Genomic DNA, 25,492 nt, shown 5'->3' on the forward strand with positions numbered 1-25,492 from the left:
TAATTGATTAGATCCAAAAGGTCTCTTCTGATGTCAATAAAAGATTTAAATTACATTTGTAGTTTCAAGATGCAAGGAAGCTGCAATACATTTTGTAAATGTGGGGGCTGGGATTCTCCGTTTTGGGGACTAAGTCCCCACTCCCGCCGGAAAACGGATGTGAATCACTCCGGACTTTTTCCTTGAAAGTCCGGGGTGATTCTCCGTTTTACAGGGGGCTAGCAGGGCCCTGGCATGCATCCCGCAGTTCTGGCTGCCGGCGGGGCCCTGTTGTCCAGACAACGCAGCCACGCATGCGCACAGCGGTCGCAAGCAGGTCTGCGCATGCACGCGGTGGCCCACTTCGGCGTGAGCGCCGCTGACATGACGGACCCACACAGTGGGCCCCCATGGAGTAAGGTAGGCCCCCCCCAGATCGCAATGGCCTGCCGATCAGTAGCCCCCGAACGCGAGCCTGGCAACTGCTGAGGCCCACCCAGAGTCAGATTTCCTCCGCCCCCCACCGCGGGTCCCAGCTCCTGCCTGGTGGTACCAGATGTAAACCACGCTGGCGAGAGTTCGGTCAGTTCCCTGCGGAGAATCGACGCGGAGAATCGCCTGCACTTCAAAAAAGTAAAAATACTAACTTCATCATTTACCATGTGGAGTGTTGATGGAGCTCAGTTTCATTTTAGATTTTGTGAGAAAAAAACAGCTGGAATATTTGCACCAGTTTGCAGCTAAAGGAAGAAATCTATGGTGGTCCTCGCAGAGCTTTGTGGCAAAAAGCAGTCAACAGAGTTGTTTGGAAAGGTTTGGGACACACATGGAAATCCAAATGAGGACCTGCGGCATTCATAAAACGTGAGGAACATTTGTACCTCTCAGCTCACCAATTATGGATGGGCTCCCAGCAGTGAAGCGAGGTGCTGAGGGTGTTCCTGAAGCTGCCTCTGCATGACTGTCACCATCTCTCAGTGGAGGAGCCTGTGTGCTCCTTGTTAAGGAGCTAATGCTAGTGTTTAGCATGGATTTATCCATGACAGGTACCATGGCACACTGACTCTCATGGATCGCAGTCAGATCTCCAGCATCTACCGTTGATGGACAACTCCAGAGGTGCATTTTCAGCCTCGGATGCAGTATGGTCCTGGTGTGCAGCAGTGCTCTCACAGTCGCCACCCTGGGATCCCTCTGCCTCTGCCAGCTCTTCTCGTGAGTGTGGTGTGTCCTCAACATTGTGCTGTGCCCTTGGAGCCAACGACCCACTGCCCGCCGACATGTTAGCATCTGTGCTGGCACCTGGCTATGAGGGAGCTGTGATGCTTCTGTTAGAGATTTCCTAGGAGGATACTGGAGGGTCATCGGGGCGGTCCTGGGCATTGGCGATTTGCACATCTATGGGATGAAGCAAACATACGAATACGTTCAGTCACCGCTTATTCACTTTATATGCGAGGCAGGCTGATGACATAACAGAGATGATCTGTGTGGCGCCAGCTGCACTGCAGCTTCAATGGGCAGTGTTATAGGACATTGCTATTTGAAATGAGAGGACTCCAATAATATTTGCACTACCTGCCGCACAAGAATCTGTGCACTGCACTCTTACATTCAGCTGTGACCCCTGCTTCACCACGATCAGTGGAGTTAGCTGGGCAGTGGTACTCTAGCTTGGCGAGTGTCTGCTCTCGAACCAGATGAGGATGCGCAGGTGTGGCACCCCACCTCCTGTCCTTCTCTTCTCTTCTCCTGAATGTGATAAGTAGTCATTCAAATGCCAGTTCGCTGGCCGTGCCACTGTGGCACATCTCACCCTCCAATGGCAGCGGCAGCCAAGTGGTCAGACATCCCACTCTTGGTATTGTATGCTGCAGTGCCAGATGTCACATGTTACCTTACAATATTACCCAATCCAGAGAATTGGCACCTAACTACACTGTTCTGAACAGTTCCATGCCACTTCTACATTTACCTTTGCTAACTGCAGCAGACCATATGGGTGGCCCGATAGCGCAGTGGTAGCACTGTTGCTTCACAGCGCCAGGGTCCCAGTTTCAATTCCTGGCTTGGATCACTGTCTGTGCAGAGTCTGCACGTTCTCCCTCTGTCTGCGTGGGTTTACTCCAGGTGCTCTGGTTTCCTCCCACAAGTCCCGAAAGACGTGCTGTTAGGTGAATTGGACATTCTGAATTCTCTGTCCATGTACCTGAACTGGCGCCGGAATGTGGTGACTAGGGGCTTTCCACAGAAACATCATTGCAGTGTTAATGTAAGCCTACTTGTGACAATAAAGATTATTATTATTATGGGGTAGAACCAAGACTGGATTGTCTCTCTCTCTACTCGGTACACTTGGAATAGTAACCTTCAACTTCACTGCCTGTTCCCAACAGAAGCAGCATCCAGGTTATGGAGAGAGATGTGTTTTTGATTCTTCTCCAGGCAAAGCCGTTGATCTACGTAAAGTTAGACATGCATTATTCAGCTTTTGAGTGTTGATGTTAAACTCTTAACTTGCTGCCTCCTACATACACAAAAAATAATGCAGTATTTATTATTTGCAATGCAATATGATGTTGCGGTAGGTACAGCACGTTGTGAGATTGCAATCTCACATTTATATATTGCTTATAAATTACATTATTATTGATTCTGCAATGCACATTTCTAAGAATCTAGTTGTGTAAAATTAGAAATTGCCCGACAAAGGCCATTGTAATTTTATGAACAGATATAAAGTGTTCATTTCATTGCAGAAAGAGGTAGGTGGTTGAATTGGATAACCACCAAAACCTTGTACGGGGATCACAGTTTTGAATGATTGCGGACATGTTAAATTCATGCTGCATTCTGATTTCAATGGTTGCCACGTAAAGGTAAAAAGTAAAGTCACCATAGTCTCAGATTTCCTCTTTGAAGGGGAGTGCTGACTGGTGGTGGTTTAACCTGAGGATCAACACACCTCAGGCGAGGTGCTGGGTTGAGAAGGTGGGGCCTTCATTGCCATGTACAGCCAGTATGGCTCACATTGTTCATTGGTTGCTCCAGGGACCCAAGATCATGAGCGGCTCAGATCGCTTAAATGCAGCTTGTATCTCTTAGATAGTGGGAGGTGTATTGTGTCAGAAGAAATGGTTGGAGTTGTTTGTAAAGTCAATCTGAGCTGTGATACCTTCAGCAATCTGAACATGCTGGAGGGTGAGCACCAAGGTTTTCTGTCAATGGTCTGGAGATCTTGTTGCAAGGGGTGCAAAGCAGACCATTTTGTATCTTCAGAAGGCTTTATGGTGTGGAGGCAGCGGGAAGAAGTAGCATTAGAGGGAGTGTAGCTCCAAAAATAGAGTAGGAAGGTATTTAATTACCTCATGCAAACTGAAGTTGAGTGAGTTCATCTTCTAATGGCAGATACCCCCCAACTACACCATCACAGCCCCAGCACCTACCGAACAATTTTCTCTATAATCATTAACCAAGCCCTGAAGTTATATGGTTTAACTCACCCTCACACGCATAGCACTCTTTATAAACTTCACATCCACTGGCAGCTACTCAACCGTGACAGCCACATCACTTCAAACACATTGCAGTACATTTACTGGCACACTTTCTTCTTTTTTGCAAGAGAAGGTGGCACACAGATGGCAACAGGAAAGAACTGGAGGAGGACAAGCTCGCCTGCATATTGTAACCCTCATGAGGAAATAGGGCTAGCCATCAGGGTGTTGCTGAGGCCACGGTCACTGGGACTGGGTCAGTGAGATGAAGAAGTCACTGACTAGGGTACCTGGTTATATTGTCCTTTTCCTCTCATCCCACTTCTCACTTATCCCACCATATCTTCTGAGTGAGAAGCTGCAGAAGGTTCAAATATGCACTTCTCCACATACCAAAATCCAACCCTTATCCAATTTTGTTGGTGGTAGCCAATTAACTGGCAGCCACGGGGACTGCCATCCAATTCAGGAATGAAATGAAATGAAATGAAAATCGCTTATTGTCACGAGTAGGCTTCAATGAAGTTACTGTGAAAAGCCCCTAGTCGCCACATTCCGGCGCCTGTCCGGGGAGGCTGGATGGGAATCTGCATCCCAGAGGTGTCGAACCAATCTGAGCACCAGCAGCTCCACAGTCTTGGCAGTTAGAGGTGGACATTACTGAGTTTGCCGCATGAAGAAGAGGGCAACCCAATGTCTAGTCTGCCTCATTGAGATGGGAAATGTATTTGTGCAAGCTGGGCCATGCAGGAAAGACGTGACTGGTGGGAGAGTTGGGGCAGTGAGCGGTCATTTTGCAGTGGCAGTCACTGGGCAGCTATTGGGAGGTCATTAGAAATTGACCCCCTGAACCACTTCATGAACCCACTGGGAGACTAATGGGTTGTTTTACCACATGGAAGAGAGCCCTATGATGTGGATAAAATGCCTGCACAGATAGGAATTGGCCCTTAATTCGTCCCTTAATTGGTAATCTGGTGGGGTCTATGTGTTGAGGATTTCACTGCTGGTAAAGTTCATGGCGGTGATAAGGCAATGGCCTCCCCTCCTGATACTGCCTCCAGGCCATATTACCAGCTCTCTCACATCCCAGCCCATCACAATACAGGTGGGAAAGTCCAACCCCTCACTCTATTTTATACCCAACCCAGATGCAGACATTGCACAAATTTTAAAGAATAGAATATAGAGATGGTAACTACACATGATGTGACATTGGGTATTAGTTCACAGGAGACAAGGCAAGGGGTAAGGTTACTACATCTCATCTGAGGACAAGGTTACACCAGATGAGGGAATGGATCAGGTTACAAATGAAGGCTAATAAGTGCATGTAGTTAAATACTTGGAGCACTGGAAAGCTTACTATAAATTCTGTCATTAATGTCAAAGAGCAGGGAGGTATTTGAACCAACTTGGCACAAGGCTTTGTGTAGAGTTTGGAGCCCATCCTTTCCAACATGGAACAGTGGACAATTGTGGAGTCTCACATGATACAGCATCAGTTGGCCAATGCCTCGGAACCCATTGAAGTACAAGCAACTTCAATCAAAGGTCTTCATGCTGAGTGGGAGCTCCAACACCAGCCTCCTTTTAGATGCAACCGAGAGAGTGGAATGGCTTTTGTTTATAAAAATGGGAGAGATCACACGAGGATCATGCGAGGCAATGTGCATGCAGTCTATGACACCCGTGCCATGAGGAAACCTGAATTTCATGCAAACCTTTGTGCTTATTCTGCCTGCCTGTCTCTGGTAAGAGCGATTGAGACAAATGGGTTGGATTCTCTGATTCTAGGGCTATGTCCCCCATGCCGGCATGGGAACGGTGGTGTTTTACCATTCACTCAGGTCATAGCTGATAGCTTCCTTGTCACAAATCCACCTCTCCACCTGTTCCCCATATCCATTTAACCTGTTTTTTGTCAAAATATATCCATCTCCTTCTTGAAGCCATTTACTGACTCAAATTCCACCATACTATTGAGCAGTGAGTTCCACAAATTCACCTCCCTCTGCGAGAAGTAGTTCATCCTCATTTCGGTTCCCGATTTACCACCTCTCAAACTATATCTGTGACCTCTCATTCTAGATTGCCCGACAAGGGGGAACATTTGGTCTATGTTTACTTTATCAATCCCTTTTAGTATTTTATATACCTCGATCCCTTCTTGTCCTTCTACACTCCAGCAAGGATAAGCCCAAACTGTTTAACACTTTCCGTCATCCGTCAACACTTTCATCCCCGGAATCAGTCTGGTGAACCTACCTTGCCATCGCATCCTTCCTCAAATAAGGAGACCAAAACCGGACGCAATACTCCAGATGTGGTCTCACCAACACCCTATCGGTGTTCCTGATTGCAGGTCCATGAGCTGTGGCATTCCCGATTGCGCAAAGGATTGCCCAATGGTACGACCGGCTTATAAAAATGCAAGCCACGACCGGCTTTCAGAATGCTGGCTGTTCCGCATGTGCATGCCACTTCAGCACCCGGAGCCTAACGAGGTAGAAAAAATACTCCTCCCAACGTCAGCGTGCTGACCCAGGACCAGAAGATTTTTTTTAAATTGCTGGGGCCTTCCTGCCAGGAGCGGCAGCAGAGAGCAGGTCACGTACGCTGATGTCATGTGTTCTGAGCGTGAGAGAGATTCCTCCATTTTGCAGCTGCCAGCAGTGCCTGTATGAACTCCAGGGCCTTTAGTGAACAACCCATGAAGAAGAAGCTGAAAACAGAAACAAAGCAGCATAAAGGTGATTACTTGAGGTGTGGGTTTATTAATTGTCCCACTGCAAATCTGGATTCGAAGTTCATGTGTGTTATTTGCAGGGAATCGTTGGAAAATGGAAGTTAAAACTCTCAAAACTTCAAAGACATTTGAAGTCAAAATATGGCGAGTTCGAGGGCAAACCTCTTGATTTTTTTTCAACGGTGCAGTGAGATCTTAACTCATCAGCTGAAGTCATTATCAGAAATGTAACATTAAATAACAAAGTGAAATTTTCACATTCTTCCCGTGTCTGCGTGGGTTTCCTCTGGGTGCTCTGGTCCAAAGATGCGCAGGTTAGGCGGACTGACCATGCTGAATTGCCCTTAGGTGGAGTTACGGGGATAGGGTGGGGGATTGTGCCTAGGTAGGGTGTTCTTTCAAAGGGTCAGTGCAGAATCATTGGGCCGAATAGCCTCCTTCTGCATTGTAGGTGTTCTATGATTCTATTAAATGAGAATGTGAGGACCAATCAGGCTCACCTGTCACATTAAAGGTAAGTGAAAATGGTGGGTTGTGATGGTCAGCCTGTGCAGGTCATGAAGGTTGGCCGGTGTGGGTTGTGAAGGCTGGCCAGTTGTTAAAAATGGGTCCCCGGTAAAAAAGTTTGAAAAACACCGTTCTATGGTACCACTTCCAGTAATGTTCAAATTTTAGCCAAGTATAGGAAAGGTTCTGTGCTGTGCTTTTCTTTATTCTTTGTTCATGTTGGTACAATCTGGTTAGGGACCAGTCATTTTCTATTGAAAGTAGGCAGAGTATTTATATTTGTAGATAAAGATTCCACAGTTTTAAACAAACTATAACAAGTCAGAAAAGTTAAACATTTTATGATTTCTGTCTTGTGTTCTACCATTAGGAATTAACAGGAGATAAATATAAATTAACAGATAAACTGTGGTTGAGCTCACCACACTGCACATTAAATGATAGATTGCCTGAAGACAGATCCCAAGGATTCCTCAGCAACCCACTCAGATGCCAGTGATTACTGTGAATCACATTATCTTATTAAAACACTGTCACACTCCACTCTTCACATTTGAAGACCGGGCCTCTGAATTCTCTCAAAAGCTGCTCTGACTCAGACTGGCTCATTTCCCAAATGTTCATTCTCTCCTCCTGAGACTATGTTCCATGGGATTCACAAAGTTGCACCCTTGCCTCACCGGCATAATTCCAGCTCTTTCACGAACCGCTTGATCACTAAGCTGGCAACTATCTCTGTGTTTCTCTGAACTCCAGGGCAAAACTCTCCCATCTGGGAATAACTCTCGTGGAGGGAGCAGAGACAGGAAGTGTTTCCCCCTGCAGAGGGTGATGGAAAACCATGCCATATCCTCCATCCCTCACACGATGGTACAGTATTTAGCATTGCTGCCTCAGAGCACCAAAGACTGGGTTCGATTCCGACCTTCAGAGACTGTGTGGAGTTTGCACGTCCTCCACATGTCTGCGTGGGTTTCCTCAAGATCTTCATAAAAGAATGCTTTTCATGCCGTGCTGGGCAGCACGGTAGCATAGTGGTTAGCACAATGGCTTCACAGCGCCAGGGTCCCAGGTTCGATTCCTGGCTTGGGTGACTGTCTGTGCGGAGTCTGCACGTTCTCCCCGTGTCTGCGTGGGTTTCCTCTGGGTGCTCCGGTTTCCTCCCACAGTCTACAGATGTGCAGGGATAGGTGGATTGGCTGTGCTAAATTGCCCCTAGTGTCCAAAAAAGGTACGGTAAGGTGGTGTTACGGGGATGGGGTGGAGGTTGGGGACAGGTTGGAGGTGCCGGCTTAGGTGGGGTGCTCTTTCCAAAGGTCGGTGCAGACTTGTTGGGCCGAATGGTCTCCTTCTGCACTGTAAATTCTGTGAATCTGTGAATAGAATCCCTCCAGTACAGAAGGAACCCATTCAACCAATCAAGTCTGCACTGATCCTCTGAAAGAGCACCCTACCTAGGCACACTCCTCTGTCCTATTCCCCTAATCCCACCTAACCTTTGGACACCAAGGGAAAATTTAGCATGGCCAATTATCCTAACCTGCAAATCTTTGGGCTTTGGGGTGAAACCGGAGCACCCGAAGAAAACCCACGCAGACACGGAGAGAATGCGCAAGCTCCACACAGACAGTCACCCAAGACTGGAATAGAACTCGCGTCCCTGGTGCTGTGAGGCAGCTGTGCTAACCACAGTACTACTGTGCTGTCTGGTGTCCTCCCATAGTCCAAAGATATACAGGTTAGGTGGGTTGGCCATGCTAAATTGCCCCTTAGTGTCCAAAGTTGTGCAGGTTAGGTGGAGTTATGGAGTTAGTGGGCCTTGGTAGGGTGCTCTTTTGGATGCTAGGCTGAGACTCGATGGCGGAATGACCTCTTTCTGCACTGTAAGGATTCTATAGATTCTATTCTATGGATAATTAGTAATGCATCCGAGGGTTTTGTGCCGGCTTCTGTGGCAAGGGGGCTTGATTGCACCAGGGTATAAATAGCACCCAGGACTTCTCCTGAGCTCTAACATCCTCCAAGCACAGAACCTGCACCCTTTCACCACTTTCTCAGCTTCCCAGGGCTTCTCAGAGTCCCATCTGCCCAGAGCCTGCTAACAACAGCATCTTCTCCATATCCAGTCTCTTCCCCTGCTGAAGAACACTCAAATAAATTGATAAATTACTTTAGCTCTAACTCCCAAAATAAAACAACTCTCTGAACTGCCCACCTTTGAAAGCTGTGTAGACACCTCAGGTTGGATTTGCCTCCCCCACCCGCCACAAGAACACCACGGACAAGCATCGTAAAATGGAGAACTCCATTGACCTCGGGCGCGATTATCCAGTCGTCGGGCGGACGTGGCTGGAGAATCCCGCTACTCATCTCCAATTCTCCAGCTAAGTAAGCCCACCTGCTGTTTTATGATTTTTACCTTCCTAGCTCTTAATCCCTTAAATGAACATGACCCCAACCTTTTAAGCATAATAAACTCCAAGCTACTTTAGATGAATTTATCCTATCTTCTACAGTTAACTTTTAATCTACCCAGAACAAACATTACCTCTAAAATATTAACATGATCCATGAACTAAATATTCATCATGTTGTATAATGGCAGGAGCAACCAGAAGAAATACTAATCCATAATGAGTTCATGATCCCTGTGAATAGCAATGGTGGAGATTGCTTCATTCTATTTAACATTAAGTTCAGTTGGGGGCAATTATGACAGGTGCTGTGTTTTTCCAGCTCCCCAAGACTGTTTTTCTGGTGGTCGAGGTGGGTCACGTTTGACCGCCGATGGGTTTTTCTGGTCCCACAGAAATCAATGGCCATTTGCGTTGCTCACCATCCATTCCACAGGGAGCCTGCTGCAGGAGAGGGGGTGGGGGTCACCTTCAGCGGGACCAGAGGATCCCACTGCCGGGAAGGGCTGGAAAAATCCCACTCTGGGCTTTGGCTGGGGTGTGAACTTGGAAAATGGCAGTGTTACATTCAATGAGCATTGCACACTGATTCATGATCTAATCTGCCTGCTGATGACTGTTGGTGTCCATGCACAAATTCCATTCCCAAGATGACATCCTGTGCACTTCATGATGGAAGTCTACACATAGATACGTCTGACCCCATTTTTGAGTATGAAGTGATGAAGTAACAGCTAAAGAGACACTGAAAGAGGTCAATTTAATCACCATAACATTTAACCAGTGCCATTAGTGTTTGAATTGCTTTTATAATTTCAAATTTATAACTGAAGAAATGTATTTTCTTCAAATATTACATATGTACCTTCTTTTTCTCTCCTCTCTAATGTTTTCTTTCCCCTTCCTCTCAGGAAGACTTTGTAGTGACCCTATTTATTCATACCAACCTGAAGAAATCTTGCTTTTGAAAGTGGCTTCAAAGATTTAGTGCAGCTTTTTGGATTGAAAAAGAAAAACTACATATGGCCCTGACATTCCAACAAAATGATACATTTCCTGAAATTCTGCCAATTTACAGCTTTCTTGCCCAATTTGGGAGCTTGGGTGAAGTGTGGTGCACTACACTTTTATGTATGATTCATTCTTCAATGGATCTTAAGGTTCAGTTTGGTGTTACACTCTTATCCAAGTTGGTGATTACATGATATTTTATGTTGGCGACTGAGGCTTTACCATGCTTGGCTAATGGTGCATACTGGCACCTAGCAGTGACTTGTGAAGAATGGGGAGTGGGAAATGAAGGGCACATGTTTTTTATGACTAATTTTAGACATTTACAGTGATGCTTTTTCCATAATCCAGCTTCTGAACTTATCCCCCATTGCAGGGAGATTTTGTATGTTCACCTGAGTAGGCAGGTAGTTCAGTGTCTCACTCAAAAGATGGCAACAGCCCAGATTAAGGGTGCAAGGACTGAGTTTTACAGCCCTATCGTGGTGTGGGCTGGGCCTGAAAATACGACGAGCCGACCAAACATCCATTGACTTTGGCGGGGTCGGAAGATCCCGCCAATGGGAGTGGCTGTAAAATTCCGTCCCAAGTCTCTGGAGTGGGGTTGACTCAGAATCAAGGTGCTGCAACCAAGCTTAAGCTGAGTGCGGTAGCACCTGCAGAGGGTGACTCACATTAAAACTAAAGTTTGCAAAGAGAACATGAGCAGGATTCTCCGGGCACGACCGCCCAGAGAATCCCGTCGGCGGTCAATGGAGTTCTCCATTGTCCGCCTCCCGCCTGTGGCGTTCTTCTGGCAGGTGGGGCGGAAGAATCCAGCCCAATGTCAGTATCTGCTGCCCTTGTCCTCTGGTTGGTAGCAGTTGTGGGTTTGGAAGATGCTGCCTGAGTGCCTCGGTGAGCTCCTGACAGTAGATGGCTACTGTAACCTTAAGTCTTGTGTGATAGAGAATGAGTTGTATTCGTTACTATATTTGATAAGGACACGGGAAGTCCACACCGAGTAAAATAAGAAAGGATATGTGCACTACCGATAGGTCCATACCAAGTCCCCGTTGAGGTCGGTGCCTTCTCGGAATGCTCTCATATTTTTGTTTCAGTATATTGAGATTGACTTTATGAAGTAAATTCTTCAAAATGGATTTTTAGAAGTAGATCGTCTCTATTGGATGCTAATGGTGCGGTTTGTTGTATATGCCCTTATCTGATTTGGAACCTGGAGTTTGTTGATTATCATTATATCGAGTTAAGAAAGCAACCTATTTTCAGTTGAAGAGAACTGTATTCTAACCCTTTATATGTGGAGAAGAGTACCTGTTCAGATTATAGAGAAGAATCTTTGTATGCGCTCTGCATGGCAAATTTATGATTGTTTTCTCCATTAAAAGCTGGAGCACGGAAAAACACTTACTGTACCTTTCAGATTTGCATGAATGAGCATTTGCTGTGGGGAAATTATTCCTTTGCAAACACTCAGTTACTTTGTCATAAAACTGTAGGCTGACTTATAATAATGCAATACTATCCCAATACTGGGGTTTTGCACCTCACATTACTTGCAGCTCTTTTAGCCTAACAAAGGTCCACTTTAGCACTAACTGGCATGGCAAGTGTAAGTGCACACTTTGAAAATGGCATATGGGAAGCTCACAGTATTCCATCATTCATTTTGGGATGGGTTCTTGAGGTTTGCCGAAAATGTTTAAGTAAGTAATAGATGCATTGTTGTCTACATGGTTTCTGTATTCTTACCGCTAATTCAGTAGTCACAAATGTGATTTATCAATTTGTCTTGGTCTTTTAGACCTTAGCACGTTTAAAAGTGACAAATCCCTTCATTGTTAACCTTTTTTTTACTTCTATTAACAGGAGAAATATGTGAACCCAACCCATGTAAGAATGGAGGTACCTGCATGACAGGGTTGGCAGATGAACCTTTCTCATGTGATTGTCCCGAAGGATTCACAGATCCCAACTGTTCTAGTATTTTGGAGGTTGGTAAGTGTAAGCACAGACCATGGCAATGCCTCTTTCTTTCATGTCAATTTTCTTTGAGGAAGTAGTGCTTGCAGAATGTTGACCTTTGTCATGTGACTGTCTGAATAATGTTACTTGTGCACCATTCGTACTTGTTGCCTTGCCCCGTGTTGTCTGTATTTCATAGTCCTTGTGGTTGTTGATATTTGCACTGTTTACAGAATTGTCACACAAGAGTAACTGCTGAAATCCTCTAATTGGAGGATTTTGCTATGTACTCATAATTTTAAGATAATCATATTTAGTGATAATGTAATCTTTATCAAGATCAGCTTTTTTCAAAATTAATTAAGTCTGACCATGCTCTATTTAGAACGAAATAAGTTTGACATGAATATTACTGTTATTATAACTGTTTCGCAATCTATATATCAACTTATCTAAATTGCAAAAGTAAAATTTGCAAGAACATCATTGCAATTTCATAAATCAAATTAAGATCTAGCACAAATGGAAGGTATTGAGGTGCATCTTGTAACCCAGTAACCATAGTATTGATCATAACTAGAGAGTTCAGTCAGTATAATTATGTGATGCATATTCGCTGCTATGTCATCTAAATGATATAAAGTTATGGATATAGCATTATAATAACTTTGTAAATAGTAGAATTTGTTACCTTTGAAAATCAAGGTCGGAGAATTTTATTTTAAGGTAACCTAAACAGTCATCCATCTTTATCATATTTTTCTTCCAGAGACATACTCTTCCTCTGAGCGATGCAGCATGTATGCGTACACGCACTGCTTTGCCTTTTATTTTAAATTTTCGTATTACCAAGCATCTCTGTGGTTCTACTTTGCTTACAGCTGAAATTATTGGGATTTCAGAACAATCAAGTAAAATAGTCTGCATATAACAGTTTCACATTCAGATATAACCCAGATAATTCAGCACCAGACCTCATTACAGCCATGGTACAAACATGGATACTAGCTCAATTCTAGGGGCATGGCTTCCTTTGACATTCAACTGAGCATGACACCGGGACTCCAGGAAAATTGGAATCAACGTGGATCAGGAGACAGCCCTCCAGTGCTGCAGTCAGACCCAACACAAAGAACGATGGTTGTGATGGCCATCAAGTAAGCATCTCAGCCCAAAGATATAATTGCAGGAATTCTTCAGGTCAGTGTCATAGGCCCAATCATTTTTAGCTGCTTCATCAGTGGGCCTACCGTTCACTTTCAGGGCAGAAATGAGGCTGCTTGCTGATAATTGCTGATGATGACGGCACGGCGGCACAGTGGTTTGCACTGCTACCTCACAGCCCCACGGTCCCGGGTTCAATTCCGGCCTTGGCTGACTGTGTGGAGTTTGCACTTTATCCCCGTGTCTGTGTGGGTTTCCTCCATGGGCTCTGGTTCCTCCCACAGTCTAAAGTTGTGTAGGTAGATTGGCCATGCTAAATTGCCCTTAGTGTCCAAAAGGTTAGGTGGGGTTACTGGGTTATGTGGATAAGGTGGAGGCGTGGGCTTAATTAGGTGTTATTTCCAAGGGCCGGTGCAGACTCGATTGCCTCCTTCCGCACTGTAGGGATTTTATGATTACACAGTGCTAGCTCAATTTGTTGCATGCAGTGAGACCTGGGCAACATACAGACCTGGGCTGATAAGTGACAAGTAACATTCAAGCACTTCAAAATACCATGCCAGGCAATGGCCATAATAGGATAGAATTCTGTGGCGCTGAGAACCCGGGTTTGAATCTTGGCCCTGGGTCACTGTCCGTATGGAGTTTTCACATTCTCCCAGTGTCTGCGTGGGTTTCACCCCACAACCCAAAGATGTGTAGGCTACGTGGATTGGCCATGCTAAACTGCCCCTTAATTGGAAAAAAAAAGAATTGGGTACTCTAAATTTATAAAAAAAATAATAGGAGAGAATCCAACCTCCTACTCCTCCAATGATGTTACTGTCACCAATTCCCTACCATTTAACATCCTGAGCGTCCCCATTTAACCTGAATATCAGCTACCAGCCAGACAAATGAGATGGCAACTAGAGCAAGTCAGGAACTAGATTGTGATTGATTCGCCTTCTGACCCCTCAGCCTCTCTGCCACTTGCAAAGCACAAGTGAAACGTGTGATTGAATACACGCCTCTTGCATGGATGGGTACAGCTGCAAAACCAGTGTAGAGACCCAGCAGAACATAGTTATGAGTAAACCACTTGGTTGACAGCTCATCCACTAGTTCTAAAAATCTACCTCCTCCTTTTGGCATATTCTGGCTGCTGTGTACAATATCGGCAGGATGTACTGCAGAAACTTACAAATTAGACTGCAGCTGTACCTCACAGACCCAAAACCTTCACCACCCGGTAGAACAGTAGGTAAATAGGAATACAACTATCCTAATGTGGACATATACCACTGCCATTTCTTCAAAGCCACTGGATCATACCCTATAGTCCCTGAACAACATTTTGGGAACGTTGTTGCCACATATATTGCAGTGGTTCAAGAAGAGAGCTCATCACCACCACCTTCTCAGAAAAACTGTGAAAGGCAATAAATCCTGAGCTTGCCTTCGATGCCCACATCCTTAGAATGAATGTTTAAAAAATTGAACTTGAAAGAATCTCTGGCTTTGAATGGTATTTACTGAAACAAAGACTTGCACGCATTTAGCTTTCTATTAAATCCTTTTGTTGGGGATATCTGAGAGACAAAGCACAAAAGTGCAGATTGATTTTTTAAAAAGTCATTTCGTGTCTGGGTTTGTTCCAGCTTCAGTGACAAAATATAAATGGACATTGGCTGATCGACAATTCGGATTAGGATTTCTTTACAAACTTGCTGAGATATTTCATAGAATTTACAGTGCAGAAGGAGGCCATTCAGCCCATCAAGACTGCATCGGCCCGTGGAAAGAGCACCCTACTTTAGCCCCAGGCCTTCACTCTATCCCTGTCTAACCTTTTTTTGATGTGGAGATAGAATAGAACAGTACAGCACAGAACAGGCCCATCGGCCCTCGATGTTGTGCCGAGCAATGATCACCCTACTTAAACCCACATAACCCGTATACCCGTAACCCAACAATCCCCCCATTAACCTTACACTACGGGCAATTTAGCATGGCCAATCCACCTAACCCGCACATCTTTGGACTGTGGGAGGAAACCGGAGCACCCGGAGGAAACCCACGCACACACAGGGAGGACGTGCAGACTCCACACAGACAGTGACCCAGCCGGGAATCGAACCTGGGACCCTGGAGCTGTGAAGCATTGATGCTAACCACCATGCTACCATGAGGCCCCCCCATGCTACCGCGATGCCAGCGTTGGACTGGGGTGAGCACAGTAAGAAGTCTTATAACACCAGGTTAAAGTCCAACAGGTTTGTTTCAAACACGAGCTTTCGGAGCGCAACTCCTTCCTCAGGTGAATGGAGAGGTATGTACCTCTCCATACCTCTCCCTTCACCTGAGGAAGGAGCTGCGCTCCAAAAGCTCGTGTTTGAAACAAACCTGTTGGACTTTAACCTGGTGTTTTAAGACTTCTTACTGTGCTAACCTTTTTTTGGACACTAAGGGCAATTTAGAATGGCCAATCCACCTAACCTGCACATCCTTGGGACTATGGGAGGAAACCGGAGCACCCGGAGGAAACCCACGCACACACATGGGGAGAACGTGCAATCCCCACACAGACAGTGACCCAAGCCGGGAATCGAACCTGGGACCCTGGAGCTGTGAAGCAACTGTGCTAACCACTATGCTGCCGTGCTGCTCAGTGTATATGGTCAGGAGTTTGGTGGAATGAATGTCACTGTGGAAATTATATTCATAGGGCAATATTATTTTTAATAATCCTTTTGAATTGTTATTGTAAGAAATGCTGCTCAGTATTTGGGTTTGAGCATGATCAACACATGAATATTGTAAATTGACTAAACCACCCGCTCCCACAGAATCTGACTTGAGGCATTTTGCAACCATTTAATGTGGATGCTGCAGAAAATATTAGAATTTAATGTCTTAGTTGAGTTAAAATTTTAATTAAATATTGGAATGCACATAAAGGGTTTTCCAATGATAAAAACGTATGAAGTAAGTTCTGACTTACAAATGCTTTGTGGGAACAAATAGGTAAAGAGAGTATGGAAGATAAGGAAATTCATTTGAATTATAGAAATTTCAATTACCATCAGTGTATTTTTGTTTGAATCTTTTTCTGGAACTATCACTTTAGTATCAGTGCTTTTCCTACTCAGTTTCCATCATTTATTGTTCCCAAGCCAAACGGATGGGATTTACTTTGTTCTCTGACACCTGCCAGCGACGGTGTGTAACTGGCTGCGAAAGATTCTGCAGAGTGACTGCCAACCCTCTTTTTAGTCACGCTCATCTTTCTTTCTAAAAATAAACAGAGTTATTTTAATAAAGTTAGCAATTGTCATGGTTGATAGCGTGGTGGTAATTAACTGGGTGAGTAATTCAGAGGCCTGGACTAATGCTCCGGTGATACGCATTCAAATTCCACCAAAGTGGCTGAGGAATTTAAATTCAAACAATCAATAGACCTGGAATAGAAAACCAGAACCAATCATAGAGTCATAGGGTCATAGGCTTGATTTAATAGAAAAGTTTATAAGCGAGGTAGCGAGAAGGAACTGCCGCGAGCTTCGTGACAAAGCCCGGCGAGGCCACCACCGCTATAAAAAGTTATTTGGTCCAAGGGCTTCACGCCACAAATGATGGTCACACCGGCTGATTTGCAGTCTGATGCTGAGCACCTGGAACAGTGTTGTCCAGAGCTGATGCAGACGCCAGGATGCAGTTGTGAGATTCAGAGAGTGATTCAGAGAAAGATGTCAGCGGCATTCCAGTAGGTCCGTAGCAGATTGGAGGAGTCCCAGAAGCTACGGACACAGGAGATGGCTGGCCCCTGAGCCCCCAGAGGATGACCGCCAGAGTCATTGAAGGCCACGGGATGTGGTAAGCTGCATGCTGCCTCCACCTCTGATGTGCATCCTGAGGACACACCTAGATGCAGTGGTAGAGCATGGAAGGTCGAGTCACAGTGGGGCATTGGAGGTAGAGGGGGGCGTTTAGGTGCATTGTGAGGGGGGAAGGGGTGGGAGGAGGGTCTGGGAGGGGGGGAAACAGTGGTGTAGCACCATCTGGGATTGGGGCAGTTGTGGACACATGTAAATTTATTAAAAATTGTTGACCGACTAATATGCGCCTCTGGCACTTTCTTCTGCAATGCGGGCACTGCACCAATCCAATGCCCCATCTGCCTGGACATGGAGTTCCTGGATGCCTCTCCCACAACACCCCCCAGCACCCATCCTCTGACTCTCCCCCCCCCCCCCCAACACTCACCCCCTGACCCCACTAACTGCCCCAGGATGTAGCTGTCATGCACACTCCCTGGTGCACATGAGCTAGATGTTGAGAGAATGGAACCCCTTCCTGTTGATGTAGGGCACTCCCAGATGGCTCGGTGACCTAATGCATGCACTTGTGCGCTGTAGCTTGTGAGATGCCGCACAAGTCCCTACTGGCGCCCTGGAACGAGCCTGAGGCGTAAAAGTTCAGGGAGCTGTGGTGATGCTGCTGGCCACCAGGAGCGGGTGTCCTCCTCCTCCATATGGGGCCAGGTCTGCAAGGAGTTGGCACAGCTGTCCTTGTTGAGGCAGTGCCTCCTGTGATCACGCTGTCCGCATTAGGGGCTGGTTTAGCACAGTGGGCTGAACAGCTGGCTTGTAAAGCAGAACAATGCCAGCAGCGCGGGTTCAATTCCCGTACCAGCCTCCGCGAAATGGTGCCAGAATGTGGCGACGAGGAGCTTTCCGCAGTTACTTCATTTCAAGCCTACTTGTGACGATAAGCGATTTTCATTTCATTTGTTTGAAAGATCAGCGCCGCCTGTAAACCTTGGGCCATCGCTGGTCTTCCCCTCGGGGTCCCTCCCTGTCCTGTTAGGCAGCCGGGTCCTCAAGGTGTGGGGCGGGACGCTGCACATGGACAGCTACCTCGAGCCTCTATCAACGCTGCCGCCACCTTCTCCACAGTTTGGCTGCCTGGCCTGGCAGCAACATCATCAGGGCAGCTTCTGCGGGGTCCAAGATATCATCCATACTGTTTAATATAAGGAATTGGGAGAGGATGTGAGACTTACAACCAGCGGTGTCTTCCACTCGGGAAGCCTCCAGTCCCTTCATTGCCCCCCACAACCCCATCCAGCCGATCTACCTATGTAAATAATAATTCTGGGCATGATCTACCGGCCTCACTGAGCCCGAAAGACAGCGTACCATGGTACAACATGGCTGGTAAATGATGGGTGATCACACTCCCTGGATCTACCCAGTTCACCACGCTTCTTGATAGTGCGAACTGTCGCGATGGAAGCCCTCCCATTGAGGACAGGATCACCTCTTGTCAAATATGCATAATAGAGTGAGACAGCTAGTCTGACTCTAACATGCAGTTCCCTGAGGTAACCAAGGTGTTGTGATTTATCCCCTTCGCCTTGGAGACCTCCGGCAAGCGCCATTCAGTCCTGGTCTCCACAAACGGGGACCAGACAGAACGGCACTTGTGCGGGTCTCCGAGGGGACTAGAGGCCCCCAGGTGCATGCCCTCTGGGCAGTATGGTACGCTAGCACTACCTGGCACCCTGGCAGTGCAACCTCGGTGCCAGCCTGGCACTGCCAAGGTGCCCATGTGGCACTGCTAGCTGGCAGGTGCACTGCCAGGGTGCCAGGCTGACACTGTCAAGCTGGCATTTTTTGCACGGTGGTGATCCTGAGTGGTCCTGTATGGGTGTGGGGGGATGAGGGGGGCAGAGGGGAGGCGGGGGGGGGTGGGAACCTCCTTACTATAAATTTGGTTTGGGGGCCATTCAGAAGTTGCAGCAGGAGATTAAGAGATCGGGACACCATTTAAAAATGGAGTCTTGATCTCTCCGTGCGAGAGGGGCTCCCCAGTGCCGGAAACAGGACTAAGCGTGCTCTCGGCCGGGTGTCCCACTGAGGCCCTGTAATTAACCGGAGTCACGTTTGATAGCGTTGTGTTTCTCGGCGCTGAGTGCCGGCAAACACCCGGCATGTGGGACGTAGTTCCCATTTGGTTACAGAACACCCCGTAGGTGTGGGCTTGACCAGAGAAAATCCAACTCTCCAGGGCCTAAAAAAGTGACTAGGTGTGGTTACATAGTGGTGGGGAACACATCCACATAGCCTGTTGGAAGCTCTGAGTAAAATCCGCCACAAATGACACTTAGAAACCTTTCCACTAAATCACAACCTATATTGTTGCTCCTTCACTGTCACTTTCTAACATCTCTGTGGGTGTAACTGCATTAGGCGGACTGCAACGGGTCAAGAAGGCAGCTCACCACCACCTTCTCAAGTGCAATTAGGGATTCAATGACAAATGCTGCCTTGCGAGTGTCACCTGCTCCATGTATGAACAAAAGCAGAATTTTGTTATCTGAATGTTTGCTTCATGGTGCAGAACAAATTGAAAATACACAACTGAATTGGCCATCCAGCAAGTAATTATTGTCTAAGCTTTCTAATTTTGTTTGTATTTTTCTTGAATTTGAATCAAATAATTTGGTCGAAATTGGGTCTGTTCCTTTTTAGGACAAAAATAAAGTAGGATATTTGCAGAAAATATTAAATTCAATACTCAAAACAACCTTGGAAGGAACAAAGGTTGTAAAACATCGTCAAGAAAAATATATAATACATTAAACTAAAAGCAAAACACTGAAGATGCTGGAACACCAAAACGGAAAGAGAAAATGTTGGAAAAACTCTGAACGTCTTGCAGCATCTGTAGAGTGAGAAAAGCAGGGTAAATGCCCCGACTCTCCCTCAGATCTTTTTCCGAGCTACCTTGTTGAACTGCTGCAGTCCCGCTGTGGCCGGGATTACTCACAATGCTACCAGGGATGGAGGGTGAGATTCTCTGATCCTGAGGCTCAGTGTTGATGCCGTTGTAAACGCCGTCACGTTTCTCGTCGGCGTCAACATGCCCTCAGGAGCAGGAATTCTGAACCCTACAGGGGGCCAGCACAGCACTGGAACGACCCACGCCGCTCCAGCTGCCGATCCTCGGTGTCAAACGGGCGCCGTGGGTCTGCGCATGCATAGTGGGACCGATGCCAATGCGTGCATGCGCAGTGGCTCCCATCTCCACGCCGGCCCCGACGCAATATGGCGTAGGGCTACAGGGGCTGGCGCAGAACAAAAGAGGCCCCCATCCTGAGAGGCTGGCTCGCCGATTGGTGGGTCCCGATCGTGGGCCAGGCCACAGCGGAGGACCCCCTGGGGTCGGACCCCCCCCCCCACCAGTCAACCCCCAGATGCATCCACGCCGAGGTCCCACCGGGTAAGAGCAGGTGTGAACAGCGTCGGCGGGTCTCCGCTTTTTTAGCCTGCCCGCTCGGCACATCCTGGGCCGAGAATCGCTAGGGGGCCCGTAGAGCCCTGAGAATCGGCAGACCAGCGTCGGGGCAGCGTGGCGCGATTCGCTCCGGTCCCAGTGATTCTCCGGCCGGGCCTCGGGGTGAGAGAATCCCGCCCGGAGTTTCAGGCTTTGGACTTAGTGACAATTAAGGAACGGTGAAATAGTTCCAAGTTAAGATGATGCAGGGCTTTGTGGGATGGGGGGACAGGGACGAAATGACACTCGTGGGAGGCTCCTAGGAGATCGGAGGCTCCCGAGTGCATATCCTCTGGGCAATATGGCCCCAGGTGCATGTCCTCTGGGCAATGTGGCACCCTGTTACTGCAAGCCTGGCACCCTGGCATTGCCAACCTGGCACACTCGCAGTGTCATCTGAGTGCCAGCCCCACTGTCCATGTCCCAGGTAGCATTGCCAGCTAGCAGGGCCAAGGTGCCAAACTGGGGAGTTTGTGGGCCCTCATACAGTGAATTGGAGTCGGGAGGGTGGTTGTGAGGGGTCAGGTTGGGAGATTGAGAGATCAGGATGCCAACTGAGGTATTCCGGCGAGCACAGTTCCTCAGTGCAGAAAATAGGGCTAAGTGCAGCTTCAACCATTGTTCCCCGCTGAAGCCCAGTGTCGAACCAGATGGACATTCGATCGTGGGGTATTTCTCAGCACTGGGAGTGCTGGGAAACACGGCTAGATGCGTTCGCTGTGGCACTGTATTCCCATTTTGTTAGATCGGGCCCAATAATACGTTATTGCAGGAGCGCTAATGATAGTAACATTAATAAAATCGAAGAAAGTTGCAGTTTGCACTGTGATGGTAAACTCTGTGTTATATATTGCCTGGTGTAGCTCCTGAGCTCAGGAGCCACATTCTGGCATGGCACGCTCTGCCACAAATGCTGCAGATGAAGAGAGTGGGCTGAGATGGTATAGGTTCCTCGGCCTCTGTTCCCTCTGGGCCCTCTTAACGGTCAGCTGAGCTTTTAGCTTCTGCTCACCTCTTCCAATTTCTTCCAAATAGTCAGCCTCCAGAGGTCACAGCTGTCAGCAACTATCCCCCAGTTGTCAAGTGCCGATATCCACCATCTTCAAATCTCATTTGGAGCTGTCCTTTGGCAGTATGGTTCCCTAAAGCTCATTGCCAGGTGACAATTTCACCATTCAGAAAGCCTTTGGTTATGTGGCCATCATCCTTCTGGTGAATGTGGCTGAACCAATGCAAATGTCATTGGATTAGCAATGAGTGTACACAGATATAATTAGCATGCTCCTGGACCTCTGAGTTAATGACCTTGTCCTGCCAAGAGATGCCAAGAATATGTTTGAGATAGTGAAGTTTGAAACTGTTCAGCCTTGAACCTGCCTCGTGTAAGTTGTCCAGGTCTCGCCTTTGTTGAGAGGGCACTGAGGCCACAGGTTTTGTAGGCTCACAGTGAGGTGTTCTCAGTCAGATTGCTGTTATTCCACATACTCTTATGCAGAATGGACAAAAGAGCTGCAATTTTTGCCATGTGGGTGTTGATTTCAACATCAATCAACAGTTTGCTGGTGATTATGCAGCATAATATGTGAAGCCATTCACAACCTCCAGCTTTACATTATCAATGCAGATAGATGGCGGTATGCAACATCCTGGACAATGACATGTTTCTTCCTGATACTGATGGTCAGACCAAACTCTTTACTACTGCCATTTGCTGCTGCAGGTGTTCCTCAGTATGGAATGTTAGTGCGGCATAGTCAGTGTAGAGCAAATCTCTGATGAAGACTCGATGTACCTTTGTCTTGGGGCTCAGGCAAACAAGGTTGAACAGCTTTTCATCAGTTCTGGTATATAAGTAACACCCTTTGTAGATGACCTGAAGGCATACAACAGTAGCAAAGAGAAGAATGTGCCAAAAAACACAACCCTGTTTGACCCCATTGCGGATTTCAGAGAGGTTTGATAATTCCCCGTCATAGCCAACCTTACTTATCATGCTGTCATGGAAAGAGGAGATCACATTGAGCAACTTTGGCAGGCAGCCAATTTTATCCAGCAGCTTAAATAGACACCTGCTCACATGGTCGAATGTCTTGGTAAGATCGATGAAGACCATGGACTCTCTTGTTCATGGCATTTCTCTTGCAGCTACCAGACTAAGAAGATTATGTTGACTGTAGACCTTCCAGTTCCAAACCACACTGGAATTTGGGCTAGATGCATTCAGACAAGGGCAACATGGCCAAATCTTTTTCCCCTGATACTTAGCAAAATGGTGCCTCAACGGCTGTTGTAATCGCTGTGGTCACCCCTGTTCTTGTACAGGGTCACAATCACTCATATCCTGGGCATTGCCACAAGCCCCCAGCAGAGACATACATTTGTGCAGATGCTGCAGGAGTGTTAGTTCCCCATGTTTGATGAGTCCATGGCAAGGCAGTCAATAGCTCAACTATAGGTTCATTATCCAGCCCTGGCATGACAGGCATGCTGTCCAACTGTTTGTTGCAGTCGGTGATGACCTCCCCTATTTCTGTTTTCAATGAAGCCATTTTCATTGCTGATGGATCTGATGACCTTTTGATCCCTTTATACATTTCACTGATATCCCCTGTGTTGAGGTACATCTGCAAATTCTGGCAGAGCTGTAACCAAAAGTCATTGGCACACTGCCTAGCAGTCTGTTGAACTTATACTTTTAGTGGCTCTTAGTGCGTTCAGCGATTTCTCACTCGGATCTCTCTTATTATTAATTAGAGCGATTGCTTGGCTTCAATGAGAGATTCTGTCACAATGATGTTAGCCATGAACAGTCAGCATTTTTTACACTCTTAGTTCCAGGTGTCGAGCATGCCATATTGCAGATGGCTTCAAAATGTATGTTCCAGTTCACTTCACTTCTGCACTATGTGTGAATGCCAGAGAGGGCCTGTTGAATTGAATGTGGAACTGTTGGTTTTTATTTGGATAGACAGAATGGTTGATGTTGATATGATGACAGTATTTCTGATTTGGGTGAAAGAACTTCAAGTGTTGTGTCCTCACCCTTGTGCACACCAGGAAATGATCTGGGTCACATTCAGCACTGTGGTAGCTGCATGTGTTGAGAATACAGTTCAGAGAGTCACATCTGGTGATGATCACATCCAGTTGGTGTGAATGCTCTGATCTTAGATGTCTCCCGGACATATTGTGACATGGTTTGTTCTCAAAGAAGGAGCTAGTTACACAAAGCTTTACAAAACTTATGGTTGTAGCAAAGTCCAAGTATTTTCTGTCAATTCTAATTTATGTTTGGTTGGTTTAGCTCACTCAGCTAAATTGCTGGCTTTTAAAGCAGACCAAGCAGGCCAGCAGCACAGTTCGATTCCCCGGACAGGCGCCGGAATGTGGCGACTAGGGGCTTTTCACAGTAACTTCATTGAAGCCTACTCGTGACAATAAGCGATTTTCATTTCATTTCATTTTTCATTTTCATGTTCCTCTACCCTATTTTGTATCTTACATTTGTACCCGAAAATTATAATATTGATCCTCTGTATTTCAGAATCTAATTTAAACTGCTCCCAGAATAAACAGGATCGTAAGTAGCTGATGCCATATATAGGTTGTTGGTGAGTCAGTTATGCCAAACTGAGACACTTAAAATTAGCCCATGAGGCTTTGACTTGTCAGACAGAACCACATTGACATTTAATTCATGCTAAAAATTTGCATTTGCCCACATGTCCTCGACAAAACCAGACTCCCTGTCCTCATTTTTTGTTTTCACACTTTGCCTTGGGTTTCCACTGCCCCCGCACCACCCCAACCACAGCACGTTTTCTTAAGCTATCGGCTGCCAACAGGATCTTCCGGGCCTGCTGAAGTCTACGGGCTTTAGCACAGTTTTCCCAGCCGTGGGATCCAGCCAGTGGGAAGTGATGTGTTGGGCAGGCTGGGTCGATGTGGACTGCACTTGATGCAGTGTAGCGAGAGACAGACTTCCAACACTTGATGAGATGCAACACGATTTTATTTAACATCTAAACTATTACACATGTTCAACTGTGGGTTGACACTATGCTGACTTGAATGGAGACCTGATACTAGCCTGACCAGACTTACTAGCTACCACATGGTGTTTGCACTGGCTAGCTCACGAGCTCTGACTGTCTCAGAGGCTTGGTCCCGAGAGAGCGGGAATACTGGTGCCCTCTGGCTTTATAGTGGTAGTGTCCTGTCTGCTGATTAGCTGCTCTGTCCTGTGTGTCAATCACTGCCTGTCTGCACTCCATTATATACATCGCCCCCTTTTTTTATATATTGTTTGTTTTCAGATAATACATATTAAGGTGCGTGTGCGTGAAGATATGTATATGTGCATGACTATATACAGAATGTGCTAAAATGAACTTATATACATAGGAAGGTGTCGCTAGTGCATATATAGGGCAGATGAAATGGTAAAAACGATGGGCGCGATTCTCCCAGAGAGGGAGAAATCGTAAGGCTGGCGTCAAAACCGGGCGGGTTTGACGCCAGCCTCCCCGACCGGGAACCGATTCTGGTCCCCGGTCGGGGCTTGTATGCCGCGGCCGTGAACTCCGGCATCACGGGCTTAACGAATTTCGTTAAGCCCGCTTGCCAGAGTTTGCGCCGGCTGACGCGTCACATGACGTCAGCCGCGCATGCGCAGATTGGAAGACTCCAACCCGCGCATGCGCGGATGACGCCAAAACCTGCGCATGCGCGGGCCGGAATGCCCCTCAGCCGCCCCGCGAATTGATACAGCGGGGCGGCGGAAGGACAAAGAGTGCGCGGGAATCGGACCCGCTGCCCGCGATCGGTGCCCACCGATCGCGGGCCCATGGCACCCTTGGCACGGCCGTGGTACTGCCGTGCCAATC

At 46.9% G+C, this 25,492-nt stretch overlaps 1 protein-coding gene across 2 annotated transcripts in view; it reads left to right on the forward strand.

The window, feature by feature from the left end:
* LOC119970548 (EGF-like repeat and discoidin I-like domain-containing protein 3) overlaps positions 1-25,492 on the forward strand; it is a 296,590-nt gene that overhangs the window by 79,580 nt on the left and 191,518 nt on the right. For both annotated transcript variants that reach the window (XM_038805352.1, XM_038805353.1), the window contains exon 2: positions 12,027-12,155. In XM_038805352.1, the coding sequence (XP_038661280.1) occupies positions 12,027-12,155 (129 nt within the window). The remainder of the gene's footprint in view (positions 1-12,026; positions 12,156-25,492) is intronic.

This window comes from Scyliorhinus canicula, chromosome 8, assembly GCF_902713615.1.
Source record: "Scyliorhinus canicula chromosome 8, sScyCan1.1, whole genome shotgun sequence".
In the NCBI taxonomy this organism is placed as follows: Eukaryota; Metazoa; Chordata; class Chondrichthyes; order Carcharhiniformes; family Scyliorhinidae; genus Scyliorhinus; species Scyliorhinus canicula.